The 24,886-nt window shown below is 45.5% G+C and overlaps 1 protein-coding gene across 2 annotated transcripts in view; it reads left to right on the top strand.

The window, feature by feature from the left end:
• CFAP57 (cilia and flagella associated protein 57) overlaps positions 1-24,886 on the top strand; it is a 127,059-nt gene that overhangs the window by 13,551 nt on the left and 88,622 nt on the right. Inside the window, exons 3-7 of one of the 2 annotated variants that reach the window (XM_037908028.2) lie at positions 59-375; positions 4,798-5,084; positions 5,270-5,477; positions 21,294-21,446; positions 22,463-22,602. In XM_037908028.2, coding sequence (XP_037763956.1) covers positions 59-375; positions 4,798-5,084; positions 5,270-5,477; positions 21,294-21,446; positions 22,463-22,602 — 1,105 coding nt within the window. The remainder of the gene's footprint in view (positions 1-58; positions 376-4,797; positions 5,085-5,269; positions 5,478-21,293; positions 21,447-22,462; positions 22,603-24,886) is intronic. The other variant, XM_043521515.1, reaches the window with a different exon arrangement.

Here is a 24,886-nt window from a genome sequence, read left to right as displayed (position 1 = left end):
AATTGGGTTAATAGAGTCTCTGTTTGTATCTCTCTCTCTGTCTCTCTCTGCTTGACAGGATCTGAGAAGAGCCAGGGGATGTTAGCATTGGCCATGAGTCCAAGTCGACGCTACCTGGCCATCTCTGAGACAGTGCAAGAGAAACCCACTATCACAATTTATGAATTATCATCTGTCCCATGTAAAAAGCGGAAAGTACTTAGTGTCTTTGACTTCCCTGTTCAGGAATTTGTCAGCCTAGCCTTTTCTCCTGATTCTAAGTATTTGGTGGCCCAGACTGGACCCCCTGAGTCAAATCTTGCCTATTGGATGTGGGAGAAGCAGAGAACGATGGCAATTGTCAAAGCTGACATCCAGAACAACCCTGTCTATCAGGTAACATTGGAGGAATTGCCTGGGCAGAGAAAAAACGCTGTCCTATAACTGGAACCCCCTCTTCTGGTAACCTCTGTTAGAGTGCATAAGCATAGCAAAATCACTGTCCTGTAAAATAAACTGTTTCTTCCAGTTGTCCCTGTATGAACACACCACCACTACTTTCACCTAACTGGGTGACATCCTGGGACAGATGAGAATAGAAACATTCTACACCAGATAATGTATAGTTTACATAAGCTAACTTTCTCTGTGATAACTGAGGTTAGGCAACACCTTCTTCTCCTGAAAATGTCGCTATAATTTGTTTTTTAAAATTTTGTAAATAATAAAGTAATAAATCAGTTGTCAGAACAGTAGGGGAACCACTCAGACCATGTCAGAGAGGGGTAAAAACCCAAAAGGAAAAAACTAACTAGAAACAAAAGCCTCAAACAATCATCTCGTATGTCCCACATGTAAGCCTCCAAGCAAGGGGAAAAACTAACATAAAATTCCATAAAATAGTGATAGTCTATAATTAGGAAAGATAAAGTGGACAGAAGGGGGTGGTGGTACTCTTCATCAAAGATCCAATTACCTGCTTTAGAGTTATTGACATTTCAGAAGAACAGGACCTGGAAGGCTTATGGATAAATGTTCTAACTGATTAAATCACAATATGGAATATGGTGGGGATTTGTTATAGAGACCACATCAGACAAGGGAACAGGATAAGCAGCTCCTTAAACATTTATCTATAATGTTAGAAAGAAAAAATGCATTGTCATGGGGAATTTCAGGCTGGAGGACATGCTGGAGGTCTCGTTTTACCTCTAGTGAAACGTTCTTGGAGTTCTAAAAATAATAGATGCTGGCTTTCTAACACAAAAAAGTAATTTTATATTAGACCTCATTCTGATGGATAAAGATGAACTAATCACTGTCATAAAAATTGATGGTTGCCTTGCTGCAGGTGATTACTATCTAATTTCATTGGTTATGTGTAAACAATTCAATCCTAGCCAGCAATATATATATATACTTAGTGCTTTAAAATTGCCAATTTCTCAAATCTGAAAACAACCATGGGAAAAACTGAGTGGAAGGGAAAATGTAAGCATAAAAATGTGAATGATAATTGGGAGGTTTAAAAAATGCTGTATAAGATGCCCCCATATCCTCATGCTACAATAATGAAATAAGTTTAAAAAAGAGGATAAGAGAAAACAGCAATGAAATATAAATTTACATAGAGATATATAATTGTTGGAAAAATGGAGCAGTTTAGAGCAATGAGTACAAATCTGAAATTAGGAAATGCAGGCAATTGATAAGGAAAGCTAAAGTTATCAGCTAAGCTAAATCTTAGCAATGGTTTATGTCTAGTACTAGACAACTAGTGAAACTGTCAATCATTATGCAGAACAGGCAGAAGTATTCAATTAATATTTCTGTTATGTATTTGGAAAGAAGCAGGATGATGTATTCATATCTTACAGCAGTGGCGCCTGAACCGGAGGGCGGGGCAGAGGGGCCATAGCTCTCACACTTTTTGAAACTACTTAAATGTTGATAGAGATAGTTATAGGGTATTGTTCTGATTAGCAAAAAGAAGTACCAAATTTAGTGTAAGGGTATATTTAGTTGCAAAGTAACATGGTTTAATGGTTATCAACCAATGAGAATCAATAAAAAGTACAAATTCAATACAAGATTAAAACTGATTATTTAAATCAGGTTCCTGAACCGTAACAGGGTTCAAAAAAGACCATAACAGGGTTCAAAAAAGAACTAGATACATTCATGAAGGATACGTCCATCAATGGCTATTAGCCAGGATGGGCACAAATGGTGTCCCTAGCCTCTATTTGCCAGAAGCTGGGAATGAGCGACTGGGGATGGATCACTTGATCATTACCTGTTCTGTTCGGTCCCTCTGGGGCACCTGGCACTGGCGACTGTCAGAAGACAGGATACTGGGCTAGATGGACCTTTGGTCTGACCCAATAGGGCCATTCTTATGTTCTTATATTCCTGTTTGCTGATTTTATTCATGATTAAAAATTTCATGATTTAAAATGCTCTGTACACTCTCTGGAGTGTACATGAGTGTAAATGAGCCAGGTATGTTCCTGTATATTGACCTTAGCGGAGAACAGATGAACTATCTAGTTCAGGGGTGGGCAAACTATGGCCTGCGGGCCGCTTGCGGCCCGTCCGACGTTTTTATCCAGTCCTCTAGCTCCCGCTGGGAAGTGGGGTCGGGGGCTTGCCCCGCTCTGCCCACCCAGCACTCCCCAGCCCCTGACTCACAATTTCCTTGATGAGCACCATCTTCCAGCACGCAGAGCCGCACTGTGCAGGCACGACTTCACCGCACTGTTTCCGGGATGGGAACCAGCCCCTACGTGGCAGCCCCCTACCCCCATGTGGCAGCGCGCCCAATCCTCTCCTGGTTTCCTACTGCCCCACCCTCAAGAGCCTCGAAACTGCCCAGGGACCGCACCCGTCCCACCTAGGGTGCCTCGGCCCATGGCGGTGCTGGGTACGGCCACCTTGGTGTCACTGCCAGCAGGGCCCCTAGGAGTCCCTGGTAGCACCCCTGTAGAGCCCCCCCCATGCCACACCCCCAGAGTCCCCTCTCCCTCCACCTTGGTAACATCACTAATAGAGCTCCCCCATGATACACCCCATAGAGCATGCATGGCCCACCATACAATTTCCATATCCAGATGTGGCCCTCGGGCCAAAAAGTTTTCCCACCCCTGATCTAGTTGCGTATGAAAAAATTTTGAAAAGTAAATGCAATACAAATATTTTTAAAAATTCAGAAACAAGAAAATGGAACTAATGTGATTGTTACACCACAACACAAAGTAATAGTAGGATTGTATTCTGCATAAATCTCATCCTTCACTGACCTGCAGCTTCTTTTTTTGTTATTTTCTCTCCATCTGTTTTTGCCGATTTGGGCATCAGTCTTACAATTTGATCCATGATGGATCCTGCCAGATTTTAATTGGCATGTACAGTCATGCATACCTACGGTGTTGTTAATAATAAAATAAATAATAATAATAATAATAATGAATAAATAATACATTTTGCAAGGGTGTTCAATAAAACTATGTTTCAGAATTACCCTGGCATCTGTAATATTTACAAAAATCTAACAAAAAATTAACTTTCAAATATGGAATCATATAGCTTATCCTAAACACTTTAGCAAGCTTGTGTAAAACATGAAATATTAGGGAGCATGGGAACTCTGGGACTGAAGTGCTGCAAGAGTTGACTGAAGACTCATTGCTCTGTATCACAGGGTGAGCTGGCCCTTTCATGGGTTGGCACTCTGCCTCTTCAGTGTCAAGTTTAATTCACCTTCCCAGGTGAAGGGAATGTCAGCAGGGGTAATGTGATGGGAGTATATAACTGGAAACCAGACCTGCTGGGGAATATAAGAGCAGCCTGAGTTCAGTCAGAAAGAGTGGCTGGCTGGCAGGCAGGGAGGGAGCGGGTGATAACGCTTTAGGGTTCCTAAGTAGAAGGCCTGGGAGAGATCACATTTTTAACAGAGACAAGATAAGAACCCTACACCAAGGATTGTGAGCCAGGTACAAAGATTGGGGGAAAGATTTGTGTTTTGAACTTTGTTAGTAAACTAGACACCTGGAGAGGGGAGGGTTATTGAGAGAGACAACTGCAAAGTAAAGTCTGATTAACTGGGGAAGAAGGAGAAACTGAGGCAGTGCAAAAGACTAAGCCATACTGGGTAAACCGTGCTATGAGCATTCCACAAAGGAATATCTCTGTCTGCTCCTCCACCGTTCAACAGGATTAACAATAACTATGCAAAGTAAAGAGCTACATTGTGCAGGAATAGCACTTCCTGGGGTTCAGAAACTCTGCCTGGTATCACTGTCAATTAATAATCTCTCCATTCAGGGTCTCCAAGAAGCACACTACCCCACAGTTTTGTTGAGTGGTATATTTAATATACCAAATGGAAAAAGCTTTTGTCATCCTTACGGTTCCCTGTCTACTCTCATCATTGAGGACAGATACCTCTGTGTCCTTCAAATCCCCCTCCTTTCTGTTAGCCTTTCAGTGCAGGTCACCTCTTCTGCTCTCTGAGGGAGTAAAAATCCAGCAAAACTCTTAATTTAATAAAAATAATTATGATATGTAAAAGCTATGCATACAACTCAGAAAAGAGGAAAATGGAATATGCAGGATGTGCAAGTACTACAGTTTATCTCTTCCTATTGTAATCTTTGTCCTTCCCATACATTTCTGTGACTTTTTTGTCATTCCTTGTGGTCCTGTATCTTATTTTGTAAGCTCTTTAGGGCAGGGATCATGTCTCTTTATTTATTGGTACAGTACTATGCATGAACATAGTTGTGTAAAAATAACTTTTTTCTCTTTTCTGCTTTCCAGGTGAGCTTCAATCCCCAGGATAACACCCAGGTTTGTATCACTGGAAAAGGCATTTTTAAACTTTTCAGATACACTGAGGGGACCTTGAAACAGACCAACTTTCAGAGGGGAGAGCCTCAGAACTACTTGTCCCATGCCTGGCTCACCGAGGACAGGGTTATGGTCGGCACTGACACAGGCAAACTCTTTCTCTTTGAGTCTGGAGATCTGCGCTGGGAGACAAGTATAGAATGCAAAGAACGTCCCAGTGAGGTGGAAAAGGATGAGCTGGCACATGAATCTGAGAGGTAAATCTTCCTGGTCATTACTGATAGAGTCAATCTCATGCGTAAAGATCCTTCACAGAAGAAACTAGGTCCCTCAGGTGTTATTAGGGAAAGAATGAATGGAGGCTTTTCTATATTGCCCTAATTGTGACTAAATTGGGTTTCTCTGGTTGTTGCTGATTTTAATAACTTTCTTCCTGTTTTAGCCTCATTGAATTTCCTACTGCCAGTTCCCCTGATCTCTCCAGTGAGATGCTCTGTGAAGCTGTTGGCCAACAGCAGGCTTCCTTGCCTCAAATCTCTGCCATTGCTGCTTATTCCAAAGGTTTTGCATGCTCAGCTGGGCCAGGAGTTGTTCTACTATTTGAGAAGACTGAAGAGAAGGAAGGTTACAGGGAGAACCGAGAAATCCGGGTAGGTGAGAGACCGTGAATGGGGCAGAAGGGGCTTCTCCAAGCAATTAAGAGGCTGCAGTTCTCAGACTTTAACTGTTTCAGTTTAAGAGCCCTTTTGTTTTACATCTGCTCCAGGTAATAATAATACTCTATACTTCTATAGTCATCTTCATCTTTCAGTCGCTCTATAGACATTAATCCTCACCGTTCCATAAGAGGTTGGTCAGCATTTATAGAAGGGGAAGTGACTTGTCCACGGTCACACAGAGAATTTATGACAAAGTCATTCTCCGTCAAGGTAGCCTCTGCATAGTCCCACTTTTGGGATTGGCCTCCATGACATCATCGAGTTTCAGGAACCTTCTAAGAAACCTGTGGTCTCTGGGACTGTATAAACATTCAGAGCCAAGGTTATGAGGAGGGCATGCATTCCCAACCACCTCAGTTCCTTTCTTTTCTCAGTTAATTGCAGATCTTTGGTTTTTTCCACCGGAGTTTTTGCTTATTATTTAAAGCTGTATTAGATATAGGTAGTCTTACTAGATCCTGTGCTATTGGGGATTCCAGTTCTTAGGATGATTCTGACTGGTCATGTCCAACTCAGAGCAAAAGACTGGGTATATGTGGTGTGTTTCCTAGCCCACATATTCACTAATTTATGTACCACACAGAAGTCTGTTTATCTGGACCAATTTTCACTGTATCAGGCCTTTATGTCTTGGGCCTGAAAGGACAGACATACTCTGCTTTTGGCCTTCCTTATGTAGAAGGCCTTACAAGCTAGATCATTGGGACAAGGCTGCATTCCTATGTAGAAAATCAGTTGGTCTTCATCAGCTTCCAAGTCCCCTAAAATTGGGAAATGGAAGTCTTTGATGACAGGATCAGCATCTTCATTCGGCCCCAAGTCAGAGGATCTTCTGCAGCCTGGCTCTAGCTATTCTTGTGCAGGAATGGCTTGCTTCATCCTCAGAGTCTGCTGATCCTGGGGTTCCCTCTGTGCCTGGACTTTGTTGCTGCCTCTGGATAGTGCTGTAACTGTGGCTTCCTTCATACTGAAGTCTGTCTTGGCACCAGAGAAGCCTGTTGTAATCTACATAGGTTCTTATGTTGCGTTCATCAGTGTAGTATCTGAATGCCTTCCAGTAGTGTGTTAAGCAACATGACTAACATCTGTCATCTTTTCCCTGTGGGGGCAGGAAGTGTGTGCAATGGAATGTTTTGTTTTGGTAGGATTTTTAAAATATGTACATGTTGCTATGTATGGGTGTCACAGGCTGGCTGGTCCTTTGAGGGGAGTTGGTCTCAGTTTCACCTGTGAAAGATGTGTTACCTCCCAGCTGATCCTGATTGGCTGGCAATCAGGTGGCTCCATTCAATTAACAGACGCAGCTGTGGGAGAGTTGGACGATTTCCATAAAGGGGTGGGAGAAATAAGATGGGGAGGAAAGCTGTAGGAGGGAGGTTGTTTCTTGTGACTGGGCCTGAAAGGAAAGGATAGCAGGGGGGAAGCAGTCTCCTATGACAGGCTTGGGAAAAAGCTAGCCTCCAAGCAAATAGCCTGAAGGGAGACTGGGAATAAGGATCCAGCCTGGGGAGAACCAGATTGGGGTAATGACTTCAGGGAAGAAGCCCTCAGAGTAAGTGACTTTGGAAGGATCCATTTCTCCATGGAGGAAGTCCAGAGACTTATCACTTTCTGAGTGAGTGGGATGGAAGGATAGCCCAGGACGGGCGGTCTTGGTTCTGCCTCGCAAGGATTTCCAGGCCAGAAGGGACCACTGTGATCATAGAATCATAGAATATCAGGGTTGGAAGGGACCTCAGGAGGTCATCTAGTCCAACCCCCTGCTCAAAGCAGGACCAATCCCCAACTAAATCATCTCAGCCGGGGCTTTGTCAAGCCTGACCTTAAAAACTTCTAGGGAAGGAGATTCCACCATCTCCCTAGGTAACGCATTCCAGTGTTTCACCACCCTCCTAGTGAAAAACTTTTTCCTAATATCCAACCTAAACCTCTCCCACTGCAAATTGAGACCATTATTTCTCATTCTGTCATCTGCTACCACTGAGAACAGTCTAGAGCCATCCTCTTTGGAACCCCCTTTCAGGTAGTTGAAAGCAGCTATCAAATCCCCCCTCATTCTTCTCTTCTGAAGACTAAACATCCCCAGTTCCCTCAGCCTCTCCTGATAAGTCATGTGTTCCAGTCCCCCTAATCATTTTTGTTGCCCTCCGCTGGACTCTTTCCAATTTTTCCACATCCTTCTTGTAGTGTGGGGCCCAAAACTGGACACAGTACTCCAGATGAGGCCTCACCAATGTCGAATAGAGGGGAACGATCACGTCCCTCGATCTGCTCGCTATGCCCCTATTTATACATCCCAAAATGCCATTGGCCTTCTTGGCAACAAGGGCACACTGTTGACTCATATCCAACTTCTCGTCCTCTGTAACCCCTAGGTCCTTTTCTGCAGAACTGCTGCCGAGCCATTCGGTCCCTAGTCTGTAGTGGTGCATGGGATTCTTCCGTCCTAAGTGCAGGACTCTGCACTTGTGCTTGTTGAACCTCATCAGATTTCTTTTGGCCCAATCCTCCAAATTTGCCTAGGGCCCTCTGTATCCTATCCCTACCCTCCAGCGTATCTACCACTCCTCCCAGTTTAGTGTCATCTGCAAACTTGCTGAGGGTGCAATCCACACCATCCTCCAGATCATTTATGAAGATATTGAACAAAACCGGCCCCAGGACCGACCCCTGGGGCACTCCACTTGATACCGGCTGCCAACTAGACATGGAGCCATTGATCGCTACCCATTGAGCCTGACAATCTAGCCAGCTTTCTATCCACCTTATCTTCCATTCATCCAGCCCATACTTCTTTAACTTGCTGGCAAGAATACTGTGGGAGACCGTGTCAAAAGCTTTGCTAAAGTCAAGGAACAACACGTCCACTGCTTTCCCTTCATCCACAGAGCCAGTTATCTCGTCATAGAAGGCAATTAGATTAGTCAGGCATGACTTGCCCTTGGTGAATCCATGCTGACTGTTCCTCATCACTTTCCTCTCCTCTAAGTGCTTCAGAATTGATTCCTTGAGGACCTGCTCCATGATTTTTCCAGGGACTGATGTGAGGCTGACTGGCCTGTAGTTCCCAGGATCCTCCTTCTTCCCTTTTTTAAAGATGGGCACTACATTAGCCTTTTTCCAGTCATCTGGGACCTCCCCCGATCGCCATGAGTTTTCAAAGATAATGGCCAATAGCTCTGCAGTCACATCAGCCAACTCCTTTAGCACTCTCGGATGCAACGCATCCGGCCCCATGGACTTGTGCTCATCCAGCTTTTCTAAATAGTCCCGAACCACTTCAGATCATCTAATCTGACCTCCTGTATAACACAGGCAATAAAACTTCCCCGAAATAGATTAAGAGTGATGGAGAATCCACCATGACCCTTGTTAAATTGTTCCAGTGGTTAATTATCCTTACGCCTTATTTCATTACTATCAATTTCCCCTTTCTTCCTTTTGCTATATATTATTTTGTTATTTTTATAGGTGCCTTCACTTCTCCTCTAAACCAGACTGGTTTTTTTAATCAGCACAGCCTTTTTCATCTAGTAAGCGGTCTAAATGATTCCCAATTATGATTCACATTTTTCTTATTAAATTCTTCCTTCTGGCTGACTTGGCTCATAATTGTTTCCAGCTTTGTGAAATTGGCCCTCTCAAAGCACTGAGTAAATATATTATTGGTCTGGACTTTATTCTGCTTGCAAATTATAAATGTGATCATGACCACTTGTACCTAACCTACCATTAATTCTTAGTTCCGTGATCAGTTCCTCTTTATCTGTTAGGACAAGGTCTAATAAAGAATTCCCCTGTGTTGGCGGCAACACTTTTTGAGTTAGGAAATTGTCATCTATAATGTCTAGAAATTCCAAGGATGTTATAATATGGCAGCATGAGACCTCCAGCATGCGTCACTCAAATTGAAGTCCCTCATGATCAAACATTTTTTCCCTACACCTTATAGATATATGTGTAAGGAGGCAGTCATCCTGTTCCTTCTTGTGATTTGGTGGTTTGTAGCAGACACCAATCAATACCTCATCTTATGCTTTCTCTGTTAGGACTTTGATTCATTAGCATTCAAAATTATTTTCTTCTGAGTTATCAGTGACTCAGAAACAGGTAATGCCATTCTTGACATAAAGTGCCACTCCCCCTCCCCTTTTGCCCAGTTGATCCTCCCTAAATAGGTTATAACCATTCATTTTAACATTTCAATCATGCAAATCATCCCACCATTTTTCAGTAATACCAGCTAGATTGAATTTTTCTTGTAAATCCAGTTCCTCTTGTTTGTTACCCAGGTTCCTAGCATTGGTGCATAGGCAATTGTAAAATTGCTTCTATTCATGTCCTTTGGTCCCTTTATTCATTCTGTTCTCAACATCTCAATTTTGTGCTAATTGAGCGCTTACGTCTTCCCTCATTTTACCTTCCCATTTTGCTATTAGTTTAACCCCATCCTGATTACTCTAGCCAGCCTGTCCCAGGGAGATTGGTTCCCCTTCTGCTGAGGAGGAGGAGATCTAAACTATACAGTCCTCTCTCCCCATAGGTGTACCAATGTTCCACAAAACCAAAACGCTCTACCTTCCATCACTTACCTAGCCAATGGTTTACTTCCGGAATCTTTTGCCTCCTGTCTTTCTTCACTCATGGAACAGGAAGGATTTCAGATGATCGCTTGGACATTCTTCTTCAGCACACTTCCGAGTTCTCTGAAGTCATCTAGTATCTGTGATATATCTCGCAATGCAGTGTCATTAGTACCAATATGAACCATCACCAGTGAATCCTTGCCTCTCAACTTCAGAAGTCTATCCAATCTTAGAGTGTTGGCTTGTGTCTTGGCTCCTAGAAGACAGCACATTGTCCAGTTGTCCACCTGCCCCTTGCAGAATGTTCTTTTGATTCTTCTGAGTACTGTATTGAATTTCCAACAAGAATTGTCTGTCTTCTTTGGATGGGTGGAGAACTCTTTGCATGCAGGCTTGATTTTCTTACTCGTTGGGCTGAGCTGCCATCCACATATGTGTCCCATACATCTCTCTGTTTCCTTGGACCTGCTGGATCTTGAGAGGTATCTTCCAGAGTTTCCATGTTGAGAACCTGGTATTGATTTGAAATTTCTAGATGAGTGGAATTCCTCGGCTTCCCTTCTCTCTGGTGGCCCCAGCCTTCCCATGCTTATCTGTTTCCAGCAGTGCAGCATGCTGCCGTGACCTCCTGCCTCTGATTGTTAAGGACAGGATCACTCTCAGGTCTCAAGGTCCCAAGTTCCTGCTGAAATTTTTTTTTTTTTTTTAGAATTATATGTGTACCAATGTATTTATTTCCCAGGTTTCTTCCCCAAGCCTCATTTTTCCTTGGGGAAGCTAAGCTTCACACACTTGATATAGTTAAGACCATTGTGTCTTTACATTGACAGGACAAAATTATGCAGGAACACACCTAGACTGTTTATGGCCTTTGCAGAGAGGATTAAGGGTCAGGCAATATCCACTCAGGGATTATCTAACTGAGTCTCCATCTGTATCAGGACATGCCCTGAGTTAGTCAGGTTAGATCCACCTTAGAGCTCAAGAAGCCTCTGCTGCCTGTTTGAAGAATGTCCCTATTTCTGAAATCTGTAGGGTAGCTACCTGCCACTCAGTCCACATATTTACTAGTCATTACTCTTTGATAAAGGCTTCCAGATCGAATGCCCTTTTATTTAGGGCTGTCTTATAGTTACTGTTTTAGTAGAACTACTTCCCACCTGTCATGCTGTCTTGAGTGGCTCACGACAGTGAGTGCCTACCTCGGGGCAGACTGTCAAAAACAGGGCAGATACAACCAGCTTGAGGTATGTTCTATAATTAGATTTTACCAAGCCAGTAACAAATGTGAACTCCTGGATCTCTATAAAAATCTTACCATGGAGTCCCAGAACAGTCCCCTTAGACTCTCCAGTCTATCTGGCCATCCATACAACTGGACTTAGTGATAAATGGTCACCTACACCAAAAATCACACAATATGCAGATTGCTTCCAGTCCCAAGAGACCACTTACTTAGCCTAGATCAATTGGTATCCTATATCGTATGCCAAATACAATGCCTGTAGCCAGTCCTGTGTTAAACTATCTAAAGGTTTATTCACTTGGAAAGAGAAATAAGAGTTATTTACAGATTAAAACAAGCAAACATATACACACAATGAGTTACCATCTAAATCCTAAGAGTGACAGAGTTGTAGAGAGCTGTCTATTCAAAGTGTCTTTCAGAGTGGACCCAGGAGACAACCCTTGGGGATCTCTGGCTTCAGTTTGGTGACTGGCCCTGTGAGAGTTCAAACAGCAAAGAGATGAAAAATCTTCACATCCGCTCTTTTTATTTCCCTCCTCCAGCATTCAAAAAGTGATGGGAAGATGCCTTCTGCATGTACTTCTCCACGGGTGGATGGGGCAATTAACAAAGTTTTTGTCTTATAATGGTTAAATTTTGATAGTTCTCCTGGATGGGCTGGGGTGATGATTTTCATGCCTGGATTCACAAGTTTAGTGCAAACATTTTCAAAGTTATAAAGCAAAAAGTACATATTTTCTTATGGCATGGTATACAGACATTACAAGTGAGATTAATGCATGCAGCAACTTACAAGCCTTTTGTAGATTCTAAACACTAAATACATTCTTACAAGACTAATACCTATTTTGAGCAAAACTAACATACAGGTGAACTGGTCTGGTTTCCAACTATGAGTCTGTCAGTTCTTCTTCAAATGCTTGTTCATGTCAATTCCAATCAGGTGTGTGCGTGTGCTGGAAGATATTTCCCCTGGCAGTATCCGTTGGGTCAGTCCAGGTGCCCCCTGGAGTGGCGCCATCATGGCGCTCAATATAGGGCCCTACCGATCCACCAACCCCTCAGTTCCTTCTTACCGCCAGTGACGGTTAGCTGGAACTTCCCCTTGCTCTTGTTGTGACAAGTGCATTTGGCAGTCTGTATATAGTTCTTCATTAGTTTTGTAGTTAGTGTTAAGTAGTTAGTAGATACTTTACTTAGTTCTTAAGTTTCCTTTGGAGGGGTTTCCCCTCCAGCGCTATCCCAGTGCTAGGGCATGCCGCATCCTCCTGGCTTCAAAGCCTGTGAGGTCAGCAGCAAGTAAATGCCCAGAAGCGATCCTCACACTTCGTGTTTGAAGTGTTTGGGAGAGAGCCATCAAAAGGATCACTGTAGGATCTGCAGGGGGTTTTGCCCCAGGACACTGATAGATAGAGATCAACGCCTGAAGGTCCTACTAATGGAAGTGGCACTCCGGCCCCAGTCCGACCCCGGGTCGGTGGACCTGGCACCAAGTACCTCCTCCTCGGTATGCAGTGCCCCAGCACCATTGGCACGGGGATCAGTGCCAAGTAAGGACAAGGACTCTCGGCACTGTCATGGCTCCACTCAAGGCTCACATGCCTCAGGTAGGCACCGGTCTCAATCGCCAGTGCCACAGAATAATAGGAGGCCAGAGAGGGGTCGTTTCCCCACAGCCCCTCACCCCCACCCCACCCTAGCTAGACCCAAGGAGCCAGCCGTTGTGAGACCCGAGTCGGGCCACGCTACCTCAGCCCCAGAGACAGTCGCGTCAACTCCTGCCCCCGTAGAAGGGCGGTTGAGTCTTGACCATTCTCGTTGATCCCGAGGTATTTGAGGCAGCCTGGGAGCTGCTTCAGCTCATGACATCATTCTCCCCACCTAGACAGGATAGGTCATGGGCACCAGTCACTCCTCTGGCACCGTCAAGGGGAAAGCCCGCAATGATGTCCCAGCGGTCTCCATCCCCAGTGCACGGCTCCCCGGTGCCAGAACAGGGGCAGCAGCCTCATTGGTCCCCAAGCCCTCGGTGTGGACCGTTGGCGCCTCAGAGTACCACTCCTCTGTGGTCCTCCTTTTCGGAGACCTTGGAGTTGGACTCCTATCGATCTCGTAGGAGCAGAAGTAGATGGTCTGGGTCATCGCGAGACCAGCACCCTTACCCGGCACCATGGCCCATGCAGTGGCAGCCCCCAGCACAGTGGCCCTTTTGAACTCCCTGGGCCTTTCACCAAGGCCAAGGTCAGAACCAAGGGTCGCATTCCAGGATGGCAGCGGTGGCCTCCGCCACTTTCGTACCACCTCTGGCACCATCAGCATTGGCAGGATCAGGGGTAGCTGCATCGCTCACTGACGCCACCATCCCAACCCCTGTGGCACCAGCGTCGTCTACGCCAGCCCCAGTGGTATCAGCGCTGCTGTCCTTGGCACCAACAGCCTTGGCACCGACAGGCCCAACACCATAGGTTCTGGCTTCGACAACTTCGGCACTGGCAGCCTCGGCACCGACGTATACAGCTCTGGTATCAAGGGCCATGGCACCATTTGCACCCAGGATCCCCAAACACCGCAGGACCCCTTGGGCGCGGAGAGAAGAGAGCAGCCACTCGGGTGATGTCTACTGGGATTGCCATGAGAAGGGACTCCTGGCTCTAGGTATCAGGTCTGCCATATGAGGTCCAGCAGACCATTCAAGATCTCCCTTTTGAGAGTGCAACTCTATTTTCCGAAAAGACGGATAAAAAGCTACATAGCCTAAAAGACTCAAGAGCCACCCTCAAATTGCTGGACCTCCACACCCCTGCCACACAGCGGAGGTATTTTAGGCCGTAACCTCCTCCGCAGTTCTTCCAACCACAGAACCAGCAGGATGGCTCACAGAGGAGAAACAAGAAAAGGAGTACTTGTGGCACCTTAGAGACTAACCAGTTTATCTGAGCATGAGCTTTCGTGAGCTACAGCTCACTTCATCGGATGCATAGAGGATGCATAGAGGAGAAACAGGAGCGGCAGGAAGAGGCCGCACCTGTCCTCACGCCAGGGCTCTGGCCTGTCCAAACCTTCATCCAGCCAGAAGCAGGCCTTTTGAAGGTGCAAACGGGGACGGTGCACCAACACTTGCAATGTATCAAACCCGCCTTACCTTCTCTTCCCGACTATCCCCTTTCTACCCTGCGTGGCCCGTATCACTTCAGACTACTGGGTGCTCCGCACAGTAGAGAGGGGATACTCCTTCCAATTCTCGGCCCTCCTGCCCTTCCACCCCCGTTCCTCATCCATTTTCAGGCACCCTTCTCACAAGCAACTCCTCATACAGGAGGTGCATTCACTTCTCTCACTGTGGGCAGTGTAAGAGGTTCCTCAGGAGCTGAAGGGCAAAGGCTTCTATTCCCAGTATTTCCTAATACCGAAAGCCAAAGGCGGGCTCAGTCCCATCCTGGACCTGCAAGAGCTCAACAAGTTCATGAGGAAACTGAAGTTCCGCATGGTCTCTTTGGCCTCCATCATCCCTTCCTGGGATCGAGGGGACTTGAAGGGAGGCCATCTTTTCTACGTGTTCTTGCCCATCCCTCTCGTTCACAAGGTAATCCTTAAGATACGGACAGAAGAGGCTTCAGTGATATTGTTAGCTCCAGCCTGGCCCCACCAACACTGGTACACAGCTCTCCTGGAAATGTCCGTGGAAGCCCCAATCACCTTGCCACTCCTCCCAGACTTAATAACTCAGGATCACGGCCGTCTCCAGCACCCAAACCTTGAGATGTTGCACCTCACAACATGGAAGCTCCATGGCTGAACCCCATGGAGCTTTCCTGCTCGGACCCAGTTAGACAATTTCTCCTTGGCAGTAGGAAACCCTCCATCAGGGCTACCTACCTTGCCAAGTAGAAGAGATTCTCAATCTGGTGAGTGCAGTATCATTTGTCCCCAGCATTCACCTCTATACCACTCATTCTCGACTACTTTAGAATCATAGAATATTACGGTTGGAAGAGACCTCAGGAGGTCATCTAGTCCAATCCCCTGCTCAAAGCAGGACCAACACCAACTAAATCATCCCCGCCAGGGCTTTGTCAAGCCGGGCTTAAGAAACCTCTAAGGATGGAGATTCCACAACCTCCCTAGGTAACCCATTCCAGTGCTTCACCACCCTCCTAGTGAAATAGTGTTTCCGAATATCCAACCTAGACCTCCCCCACTGCAACTTGAGACCATTGTTTCTTGTTCTGTCATCTGCCACCGTGGAGAACAGCCTAGCTCCATCCTCTTTGGAACCTCCCGTCAGGTAATTGAAGGCTGCTAACAAATCCCCCCTCACTCTTCTCTTCTGCAGACTAAATAACCCCAGTTCCCTCAGCCTCTCCTCGTAAGTCATGTGCCCCAGTCCGCTAAACATTTTCGTTGCCCTCCACTGGACTCTCTCCAATTTGTCTACCTCCTTTCTGTAGTGCGGGCAACAAAACTGGACGCAATACTCCAGGTGTGGCCTCACCAGTGCCGAATAGAGGGGAATGATCACTTCCCTCTATCTGCTGGCCGTGAGCCTACTAATACAGCCCAATATGCTGTTGGCCTTCTTGGCAACAAGGGCACACTGCTGACACATATCCAGCTTCTCGTCCACTGTAATCCCCAGGTCCTTTTCCGCAGAACTGCTGCTTAGGCAGTCGGTCCCCAGCCTGGAGCAGTGCATGGGATTCTTCCTTCCTAAGTGCAGGACTCTGCACTTGTCCTTGTTGAACCTCATCAAATTTCTTTTGGCCCAATCCTCCAATTTGTCTAGGTCACTCTGGACCCCATCCCTACCCTTCAGCATATCTACCTCTCCCACCAGTTTAGTGTCATCTGCGAATTTGCTGAGGATGCAATTCATCCCATCATCCAGATCATTAACAAAGATGTTGAACAAAACCAGCCCCAGGACAAACCCCTGGGGCACTCCGCTTGATACCAGCTGCCAACTAGACATCGAGCCATTGATCACTACCTGTTGAGCCCGACAATCTAGCCAGCTTTCTGTCCACCTTATAGTCCATTCATCCAAGCCATACTTCTTTAACTTACTGGGAAGAATACCGTGGGAGACTGTATCAACAGCTTTGCTAAAGTCAAGATATATCACATCCACCGCTTTCCCCATATCCACAGAGCCACTTATCTCATCATGGAAGGCAATCAGGTTTGTCAGGCATGACTTGCCCTTGATGAATCCATGTTGACTGTTCCTGATCACCTTCCTCTCCTCCAAGTGCTTCAAAATGGATTCCTTGAGGACCTGCTCCATGATTTTGCTGGGGACTGAAGTGAGGCTGACTGGTCTGTAGTTCCCCGGATTCTCTTTCTTCCCTTTTTTAAAGATGGGCACTATATTTGCCTTTTTCTAATTGTCAGGGACCTCCCCTGGTCACCACGAATTTTTAAAGATAATGGCCAATGGCTCTGCAATCACATCAGCCAACTCCCTCAGCACCCTTGGATGCATTAGATCTGGACCCATGGGCTTGTGCATGTCCAGCTTTTCTAAATAGTCAACCTGTTTTTTCACCACTGAGGGCTGCTCACCTCCTCCCCATACTGTGTTGCCCAGTGCAGCAGTCTGACCTTGTCTGTGAAGACCGAGGCAAAAACAGCATTGAGTATTTCAGCTTTTTCCACATCATCTGTCACTAGGTTGCCTTACAGGCGCGAACTTTTGTTGGCGCCGGTGGGTGCTCGCGCCACCCCCCCCCCCGACTCCGCCCCCTCCCTGCCCCTATTGGATCCCTCCCCAAATCCCCGCCCTGGCCCCACCTCTTTCCCAAGCGCACCACGTTCTTCCTCCTCCCCCCTCCCACCCTCCCAGGCTTGCCGCACAAAACAGCTGTTTCGCGGTGCAAGCACTGGGATGGAGGAGGAGAAGCAGGACACGGCAGCCTGCTCAGGGGAGGAGGTGGAGCGGAGGTGAGCTGGGACGGGCAGGGAGCTGCCGGTAGGTGCTCTGCACCCACCAACTTTTCCCTGTGACTGCTCCAGCCCCGGAGCACCCATGGAGTCGGCACCAATGGTTTGCCTCCCCCATTTGTTACCCTTCACATCCCTTGCTAGCTGCAACTCCAGTTGTGCCTTGGCCTTCCTGATTACAACCCTGCAATGCTCTAGCAATATTTTTATACTCCTCCCATATATATAGTCATCTGTCCAAATTTCCACTTCTTGTAAGTTTCCTTTTTCAGTTTAAGCTCACTGAAGATTTCACTGTTAAGCCAAGCTGGTCGCCTGCCATAATTTGCTATTATTTCTGCACATCGGTATGGTTTGTTCCTGCACCCTCAATAAGGCTTCTTTAAAATACAGTCAGCTCTCCTGGACTCCTTTCCCCCTCATATTAGCCTCCCAGGGGATCCTGCCCATCAGTTCCCTAAGGGAGTCTAAGTCTGCTTTTCTGAAGTCTAGGGTCCTTATTTTGCTATTCTCCTTTCTTCCTTTTGTCAGGATCCTGAACTCAACCATCTCATGGTCACTGCTGCCTAGGTTGCCACCCACTTCTATTTCCCCTACCGAGTCGTCCCTGTTTGTGAGCAGCAGGTCAAGAGGAGTACAGCCCCTAGTTGGTTCCCCCAGCACTTGTACCAGGAAGTTGTCCCCAACACTCTCCAAAAACTTCCTGGATTGTCTGTGCATTGCTGTATTGCTCTCCCAGCAGATGTCAGGGTGATTGAAGTCCCCCAATAGAACCAGGGCCTGTGATCTGGAAACTTCAGTTAGTTGTCCGAAAAAAGCCTCATCTACCTTATCTTTCTGATTCGGTGGTCTATAGCACACACCCACCACAACATCACGCTTGTTGTTTTTGCCTCTAAACTTAACCCAAATACTCTCAACAGGCTTTTCTCCAGTTTCATACTGGAGCTCTGAGCAATCATACCGTTCTCTTACATAAAATGCAACTCCTCCACCTTTCCTCCCGTCCCTGTCCTTCCTGAAAACTTTATACCCATCCATGACAGTGCTCCAGTCATGTGAATTGCCCCACCAAGTTTCTGTTATTCCAATCACATCTTAGTTCCTTGATTGTGGCAGGACTTCCAATTCTTCCCACTTGTTTCCCAGGCTTCTTGCGTTCGTGTACATGTACTTAAGATAACTAGCTGATTGCCCTACTTTCTCACTATGAATCAGGAGGCTTCCCATTTTGTACCCTCCTCCTTGTGTTTCCTCCTGGTATCCCACTTCCCCACTGACCTCTGGGCTTAGGTCACCATCCCCCTGCGAACCTAGTTTAAAGCCCTCCTCACTAGTTTAGCATGCTTGCCTGCAAAGATGCTCTTCCCTCTCTTCGTTAGGTGGATCCCATCTCTTCCTAGCAATCCTTCTTCCCGGAACAAGATTCCATGGTTGAAGAATCCAAAGCCCTCTCTCCAACACCACCTGCATGACCACGCATTCACCTTCACAATTCAATGGTTCCTACCTGAGCCTTTTCCTTCAACAGGGAGGATGGACAAGAACACAACTTGCGCTTCAAACTCCTTTATCCTTCTTCCCAGAGCCAAGTAGTCTGCGGTGATCCACTCAAGGTCATTCTTGGCAGTATTTTTGGTGTCCATGTGGAAAAGTAGGAAGGGGTAGCAGTCCGAGTTCTTGATCAGTCTCGGCAGACACTCGGTCACATCCTGCATTCTAGCTCCAGGCAAGCAGCACACTTCGAGTTTCCCGGTCTGGTCGGCAGACAGGTGACTCTGTCCCCCTTAGCAAGGAGTCCCCGATCACCACCACTCGTCTCCTCCTCTTGGGAATGGTGGTCATGGAGCCACCATCCCTAGGACAATGCATCCCATGCCTTCCAGCTGATGGGGTCTCCTTCTGAACCCTTCCCTCAGAGGGCTCTTCCAAATCCTTCTCCACAGTAGTACCTGTGCAGAGAGCCTACCTTCTCCATCTCAAGCAGCAGGGGCTGTGCAGGTCATCAATAACGGTTCACTTGACCACCATCTCTGCCTTCCATCCAGGCTCAGAGGGCCAGTCGGTGTTTGCCAATCCTATGGTCAGCCGTTTCCTGAAAGGTCTCGACAGGCTATATCCACACGTCCGACAACAGGCCCCAACTTGGGACCTCAATCTGGTCCTTTCCAAATTGATGGGTCTGCCCTTCAAACCGCTGGTGTTCCCTGCTCTGTCATACAAGGTGGTGTTTCTGGTAGCAATAACCTCAGCCAGGAGGAGGGTATCTGAGCTCAAGGCCCTAACATCAGAGCCCCCTTACACTGTGTTCTATAAGGACAAGGTGCAGCTCAGGCCACATCCAGCTTTCCTCCTGAAGGTTGTCTCCCAGTTTCACATCAACCAGGACATCTTCCTCCCAGTGTTCTTTCCTAAGCCGCACTCGAATGGCAGGGAGCAGAGTTTCCACTCACTGGTTGTCCACAGAGCGCTAGCCTTTTACACTGAAAGAACGAAACCATTTAGGAAGTCCATTCAATTGTTTGTGGTTGTGGCAGACAGGATGAAGGGTCTTCCAGTCTCCTCCCAATGAATTTCCTCATAGATCATGTACTGCATCCATGAACGCTATAACCTGGCAGAGGTGCTTGCCCCTCCGCTCACAGCGCACTCCACTAGGGCGCAGACTTCTTCAGCAGCGTTCCTGGCGCAAGTTCCGACCCAGGAAATATGCAGAGCAGTGACATGGTCCTCCGTACATACTTTCACTGCGAATTATGCAATTACCCAGCAGGCCAGAGATGATGCGGCCTTTGGTAGAGCAGTGCTACAGTCAGTGGACAGCTCCGACCCCGCCTCCTGATCTTAGGCTTGGGAGTCACCTGATTGGAATTGACATGAACAAGCACTCGAAGGAGGAAAAAACGGTTACTCACCTTCTCGTAACTGCTCTTCGAGATGTGGTGTTCACGTCCATTCCAATATCCACCCACATACTCCTCTGTTGGAGTAGCCAGCAAGAAGGAACTGAGTGGGTGGTGGGTCAGTAGGGCCCTATATTGAGCGCCATGATGGCGCCACTCCAGGGGGACCGACGGATATTGCTAGGGGAAAAATCTTGCGGCTGCTGTGCATGTGCATGTGCACACACCTGATTGGAATGGACATGAACAACACATCTCAAAGAACAACAGTTACGAGGTGAGTAACCGTTTTTTCTTAGCTAATGTCTGCAGTCTTGGCAAGAGCTGGCCCCTGGCCTGCCAGCATCACACCACCTTCAAGCAAACTGATGACTGCTTGTAAGTCACCAAGAGTGGAAGGCATGTGGACAATCATTCGAAGACGAAATGGTTACTTACCTTACAGTAATTGTGATTCTTTGAGATATATTGTCCGCGTGGATTCCATGACCTGCTTTCCTTCCCCCTACTACAGAGTCCTACCCCTCTTATATTCGGTAGTGGTGAAGGAGCTGGTTGTGCCCACTCTGCTCTTTATACCCTTGGGTAGGGGAGCACTAGGAGAACTGGGGCACAGGTGCATCCCCAATGGTCACTGCTGGCCAAAAGGATCTATGTACATGGGAAACATGATCACTAGGACTGGAGTCCATGTGGAAAACACATTTCAAAGAAGTGCAAGTACTGTAAGGTAAGGAACTGTTCTTTCATGGACAACTGTAATTCTACCATTTCCTAACTTGAGTGCTTGACTTTGCTTTGTGTTCTTTTGTTGCCGTTTTTTGTATGTGATACATATATTAAGACAAATGTTGAAAACGTGTTCTGAAATTATAGCTATTAAAGATGGAAAATTCCATCTGGGTCACCTTGTCTGCATTGCTGTCTTTGTGTAGGTAAGGCACCTACTTCTTTAGAGTCAATTGATTTCTAAGCATATCCCTACCAAAGCAGAATTACGCTGCAAGTGTGTGTGCTATGTGGAGTACTGAGATTTGAAACAGTCTAATGGGACTGGTTTGCTGTGTAGATTCCCCAGGATCAGCGCACCAGTGACCCAAATCAGTCAGACAAGCAGGATGTTATGTGCATGTGTTTTAGCCCCTCAGAGGAAACGCTACTCATTAGCACAAATAAAAATCAGCTCTACATCTTTACCATGTCCTCAACTGAGATAATTAAGGTAAGTTCAATTTGATCACCATTCTTTAAGCACAACACTCAGTAAGTGATATATAAGCAAGGCACTTGGTTTCCAGTGTTACTTTCTGTGGAAGGTTTTTGTAAAATCCACCTGTGAGACACTGAACCCATCCCATCCTTGTAGTGCAGAGAAGTGCTCTGTGTATATGTTTAATAAATTTAATATGCAAAAATCTTTAATACGATGTTAAAGCTGAGAATCTGTCATGTGATTATTATATTTGGAAGTAGTAGTATTCATATTATGGTAGCACATAGAGGTCTTAGTCAAAATCAGAATCCCGTTGTGTTGGGCACAAACGTGCAGTTGAAGATAGTTCCTGCACTAAAGAACTTTTACAAGCTAATTAAGGACAGAACTCTCATTGTCTTGAGCTGGGGGATAAATCTGGTATAAATGCCTAGATGGAATTAAATACTTATTCCAGGTGAGTCATACTAGAGCATCTGTACAGACAGGGACTGTTCCATGATGGCATACTTTTGTGTATGCAGCCCAAAACCTCACTGGCTTCTTCTCTCCTCACCCCCCGCCCCCGCTATATCACACTGCAAACTCCTATCTAGTTTGCTTCCCAGGTTTCTACTTCCCATTCAGTATCTGCTTTTCAGATTATTTTTCCTTATATGTATTAAATGCCATCTTCCAGGTCAGTTTTCATTTGTGTTGTTGTTCATGTCTTTTTAGGCCCTTGTGCATTATTTTTCTGTACTTGCTGATGTGCACAAATCTTCACAATATAGTATTGTGTCTGAATCCCATCACTCTTCCATATCAGTAGTAAAGGTGCCAAATAAGAATGCACCTAACACCATTATACCCTATTTTAAATTTCTGGTGCTTTTTTAGTCTAGTACTACACAAGATACCTCTCCCCAATTCCATTCATTGCCTTTGCTTACTGCTTATCATTGTCCTTTGCTTACTGTCTCTTGATCAATCTAAGCCAATATGATTTTTTTCTGGGTGTTTAATTTTCTGTGACTCTTCTGTAGGGGGAACCAGCTCACTTTGAGTATCTGAATTTCCCATTACATTCTGCTGCCATCACTGGACTGGACATCTGTATCCGTAAGCCTCTTGTTGCTACCTGTTCCCTGGACAGATCTGTACGCATCTGGAACTATGAAACCAAGTAAAGAACCATCTTTGTTTTTACTGCTTTCTGTCTTTGTATGTCTCTTGTAATGGACGACTACAGATGTCTTAGCATGTGCATGTCTGTTTTGGCGGTGTCACGGTATGGTATGGAATAAGAGTGGCCCTACTGGCAGGAGTTTGGGATCAGCATAGATTTGCAATACATTCAAAACAAGTACCAATAATCACTAAGACCTTCATACCATAATATGCCATCATGTTTTGCATATGCCACACATTTCCCAAAAATGGTATTAGAAATGTTCAGAGAGCTTTCTTTGTTTTTAAAAAAATTACTGTTTTTTGTACATCTCACAAAAGGCTACTGTATGTTAGTATCATGAGGCCATCTCACAAAAGGCTTCTGTATGTTAAAAAAAACAAGGAGTCCTTGTGGCACCTTAGAGACTAACAAATTTATTTGGGCATAAGCTTTCGTGGGCTAGAACCCACTTCATCAGATGTATGAAGTAGTATCTTCAGGCCTCAAAGGGACAGAAAAATAACTAATACATTTCAGAACACTCTAAAAATGATCTAAAATAATTCTGTATAACAAATCTGCTAGAAATAAATGCTTTACGCTGCTGGAAAGGGGGATTCCCAGCTCTCCAGTGAGATATTGCAACCATTTATAGTCTGATGGCTTGCAAGATATAAGATTTGAAATCTGTCACTGGGCCAGGATTTTAATATTGCTCTTACTATACCTGAGATCAGTGAGGCAAGGTGGGTGAGGTAATACCTTTGATTAGACCAACACTTCTTTATACTTACTTATAACAAGACTGCAGTCTTCAGATCAGTGTAATTTTAGGGGAAATTCAGTAAAGACTCTACCATTGGGGTGCCTTGGGCACTGCTTCATTCAGCAGATGAGAAAATAACTTTACTGTCATTCCAGTTCTGTGTTTCACCCACAGTTGTTTAAATTAACAAAATAGCTCTTCTGTATAGAGAAGAGTCCATTCCTGGAGTTGCTTTTGTGCCCCAAATGATGTAGTGTCCATTCTAGTACCAGGACTTTTCTGAACAGCCTCGCAGCCCTGAAAGGTATTTTCAATTTGTAGGCAAATGCCCCACCTAAAATTCTGACTCTGAGCTACTGCTGGGGAAATTCCTCAGTGTGAAAGAGGGGTTGGTTGGCAGAAAGAAAGGAGACGCTTTTGTGAGAGGCTTTTTTTAAAAATGGCATCTGTTTGAGTCTGCCTACAGAACTGAAATATTTGAAATAGTCCTGGTGGAAGTGGATTAGTGGGCAGAATTCAAGAGAGGTAGTCAAAGATGCATGGTAATATAATTTATCACATGGCTATCACCACCACTGTGGAACAAATACCAATTCCATACAAAAAGCTACATTAAAAGAACATTGAGGTTGCAAAATGAAGCACTCAAATGTTAGGCAATGCAATAATTAAAGTAATCCATGCAATGACCTGGAAGAAAACAAAATCATCACTGATAAAGTTTGCAGAAGACATAAAAATTGGGCGAGTGATAAATAATGAAGAGCACAGGTCACTGATTCAGAGAGCGATCCACTTGGTATGCTGGGCACACGCAAACAATATAGATTTTACTATAGCTACATACAAACGTATACATCTAGGAACAAAGAATATAGGCCATACTTACCAGAGCGGGACTCTCTCCTGGGAAGTAGTGACTCTGAAAAAGATTTGGGGGTCATGGTGAATAATCAGCTGAACATGAGCTCCCAGTGTGAGGCTGTGGCCAAGAGAGCTAATGGGATCCTTGGATACATGAACAGGGGAATCTTGAGACGTTATTTTACCTCTGTCTTTGGCATGGTGCAACCACTGTTGGAATCCTGTGTCCAGTGCTGTTGCCCACAATTCAAGAAGGTTGTTCAGGGTTGTAGAGGGTTCAGAGAAGAGCTGCAAGAATGATTAAAGGATTAGAAAACCTGCCTTATAACAATAGACTGAAGAAGCTCAATCTATTTAGCTTAACAAAGAGAAGGTTAAGGGGTGACTTGATCACAGTTTATAAGTAGTTACATGGAGAACAAATATTTAGTAGTGGGCTTTTCAATCTATCAGAAAAGTGTATAAAATGATCCACTGGCTGGTAGCTGAAGCTAAACAAATTCAGACGGAAAATAACGCTTACATTTTTAACAATGAGAATGATTAACCCCTGGAACAATTTACCAAAGGTTGTGGTGGATTTTCCATTCCTGCCACTTTTTAAATCAAGATTGGATGTTTTTCTAAAAGATATACTCTAGGAATTATTTTAGGGCAGTTCTCTGG

Source organism: Chelonia mydas, chromosome 8 (assembly GCF_015237465.2).
Source record: "Chelonia mydas isolate rCheMyd1 chromosome 8, rCheMyd1.pri.v2, whole genome shotgun sequence".
In the NCBI taxonomy this organism is placed as follows: Eukaryota; Metazoa; Chordata; order Testudines; family Cheloniidae; genus Chelonia; species Chelonia mydas.
Note: the sequence above shows the minus strand (reverse complement) of the source record. Positions and strands in the feature narration are given on the sequence as shown.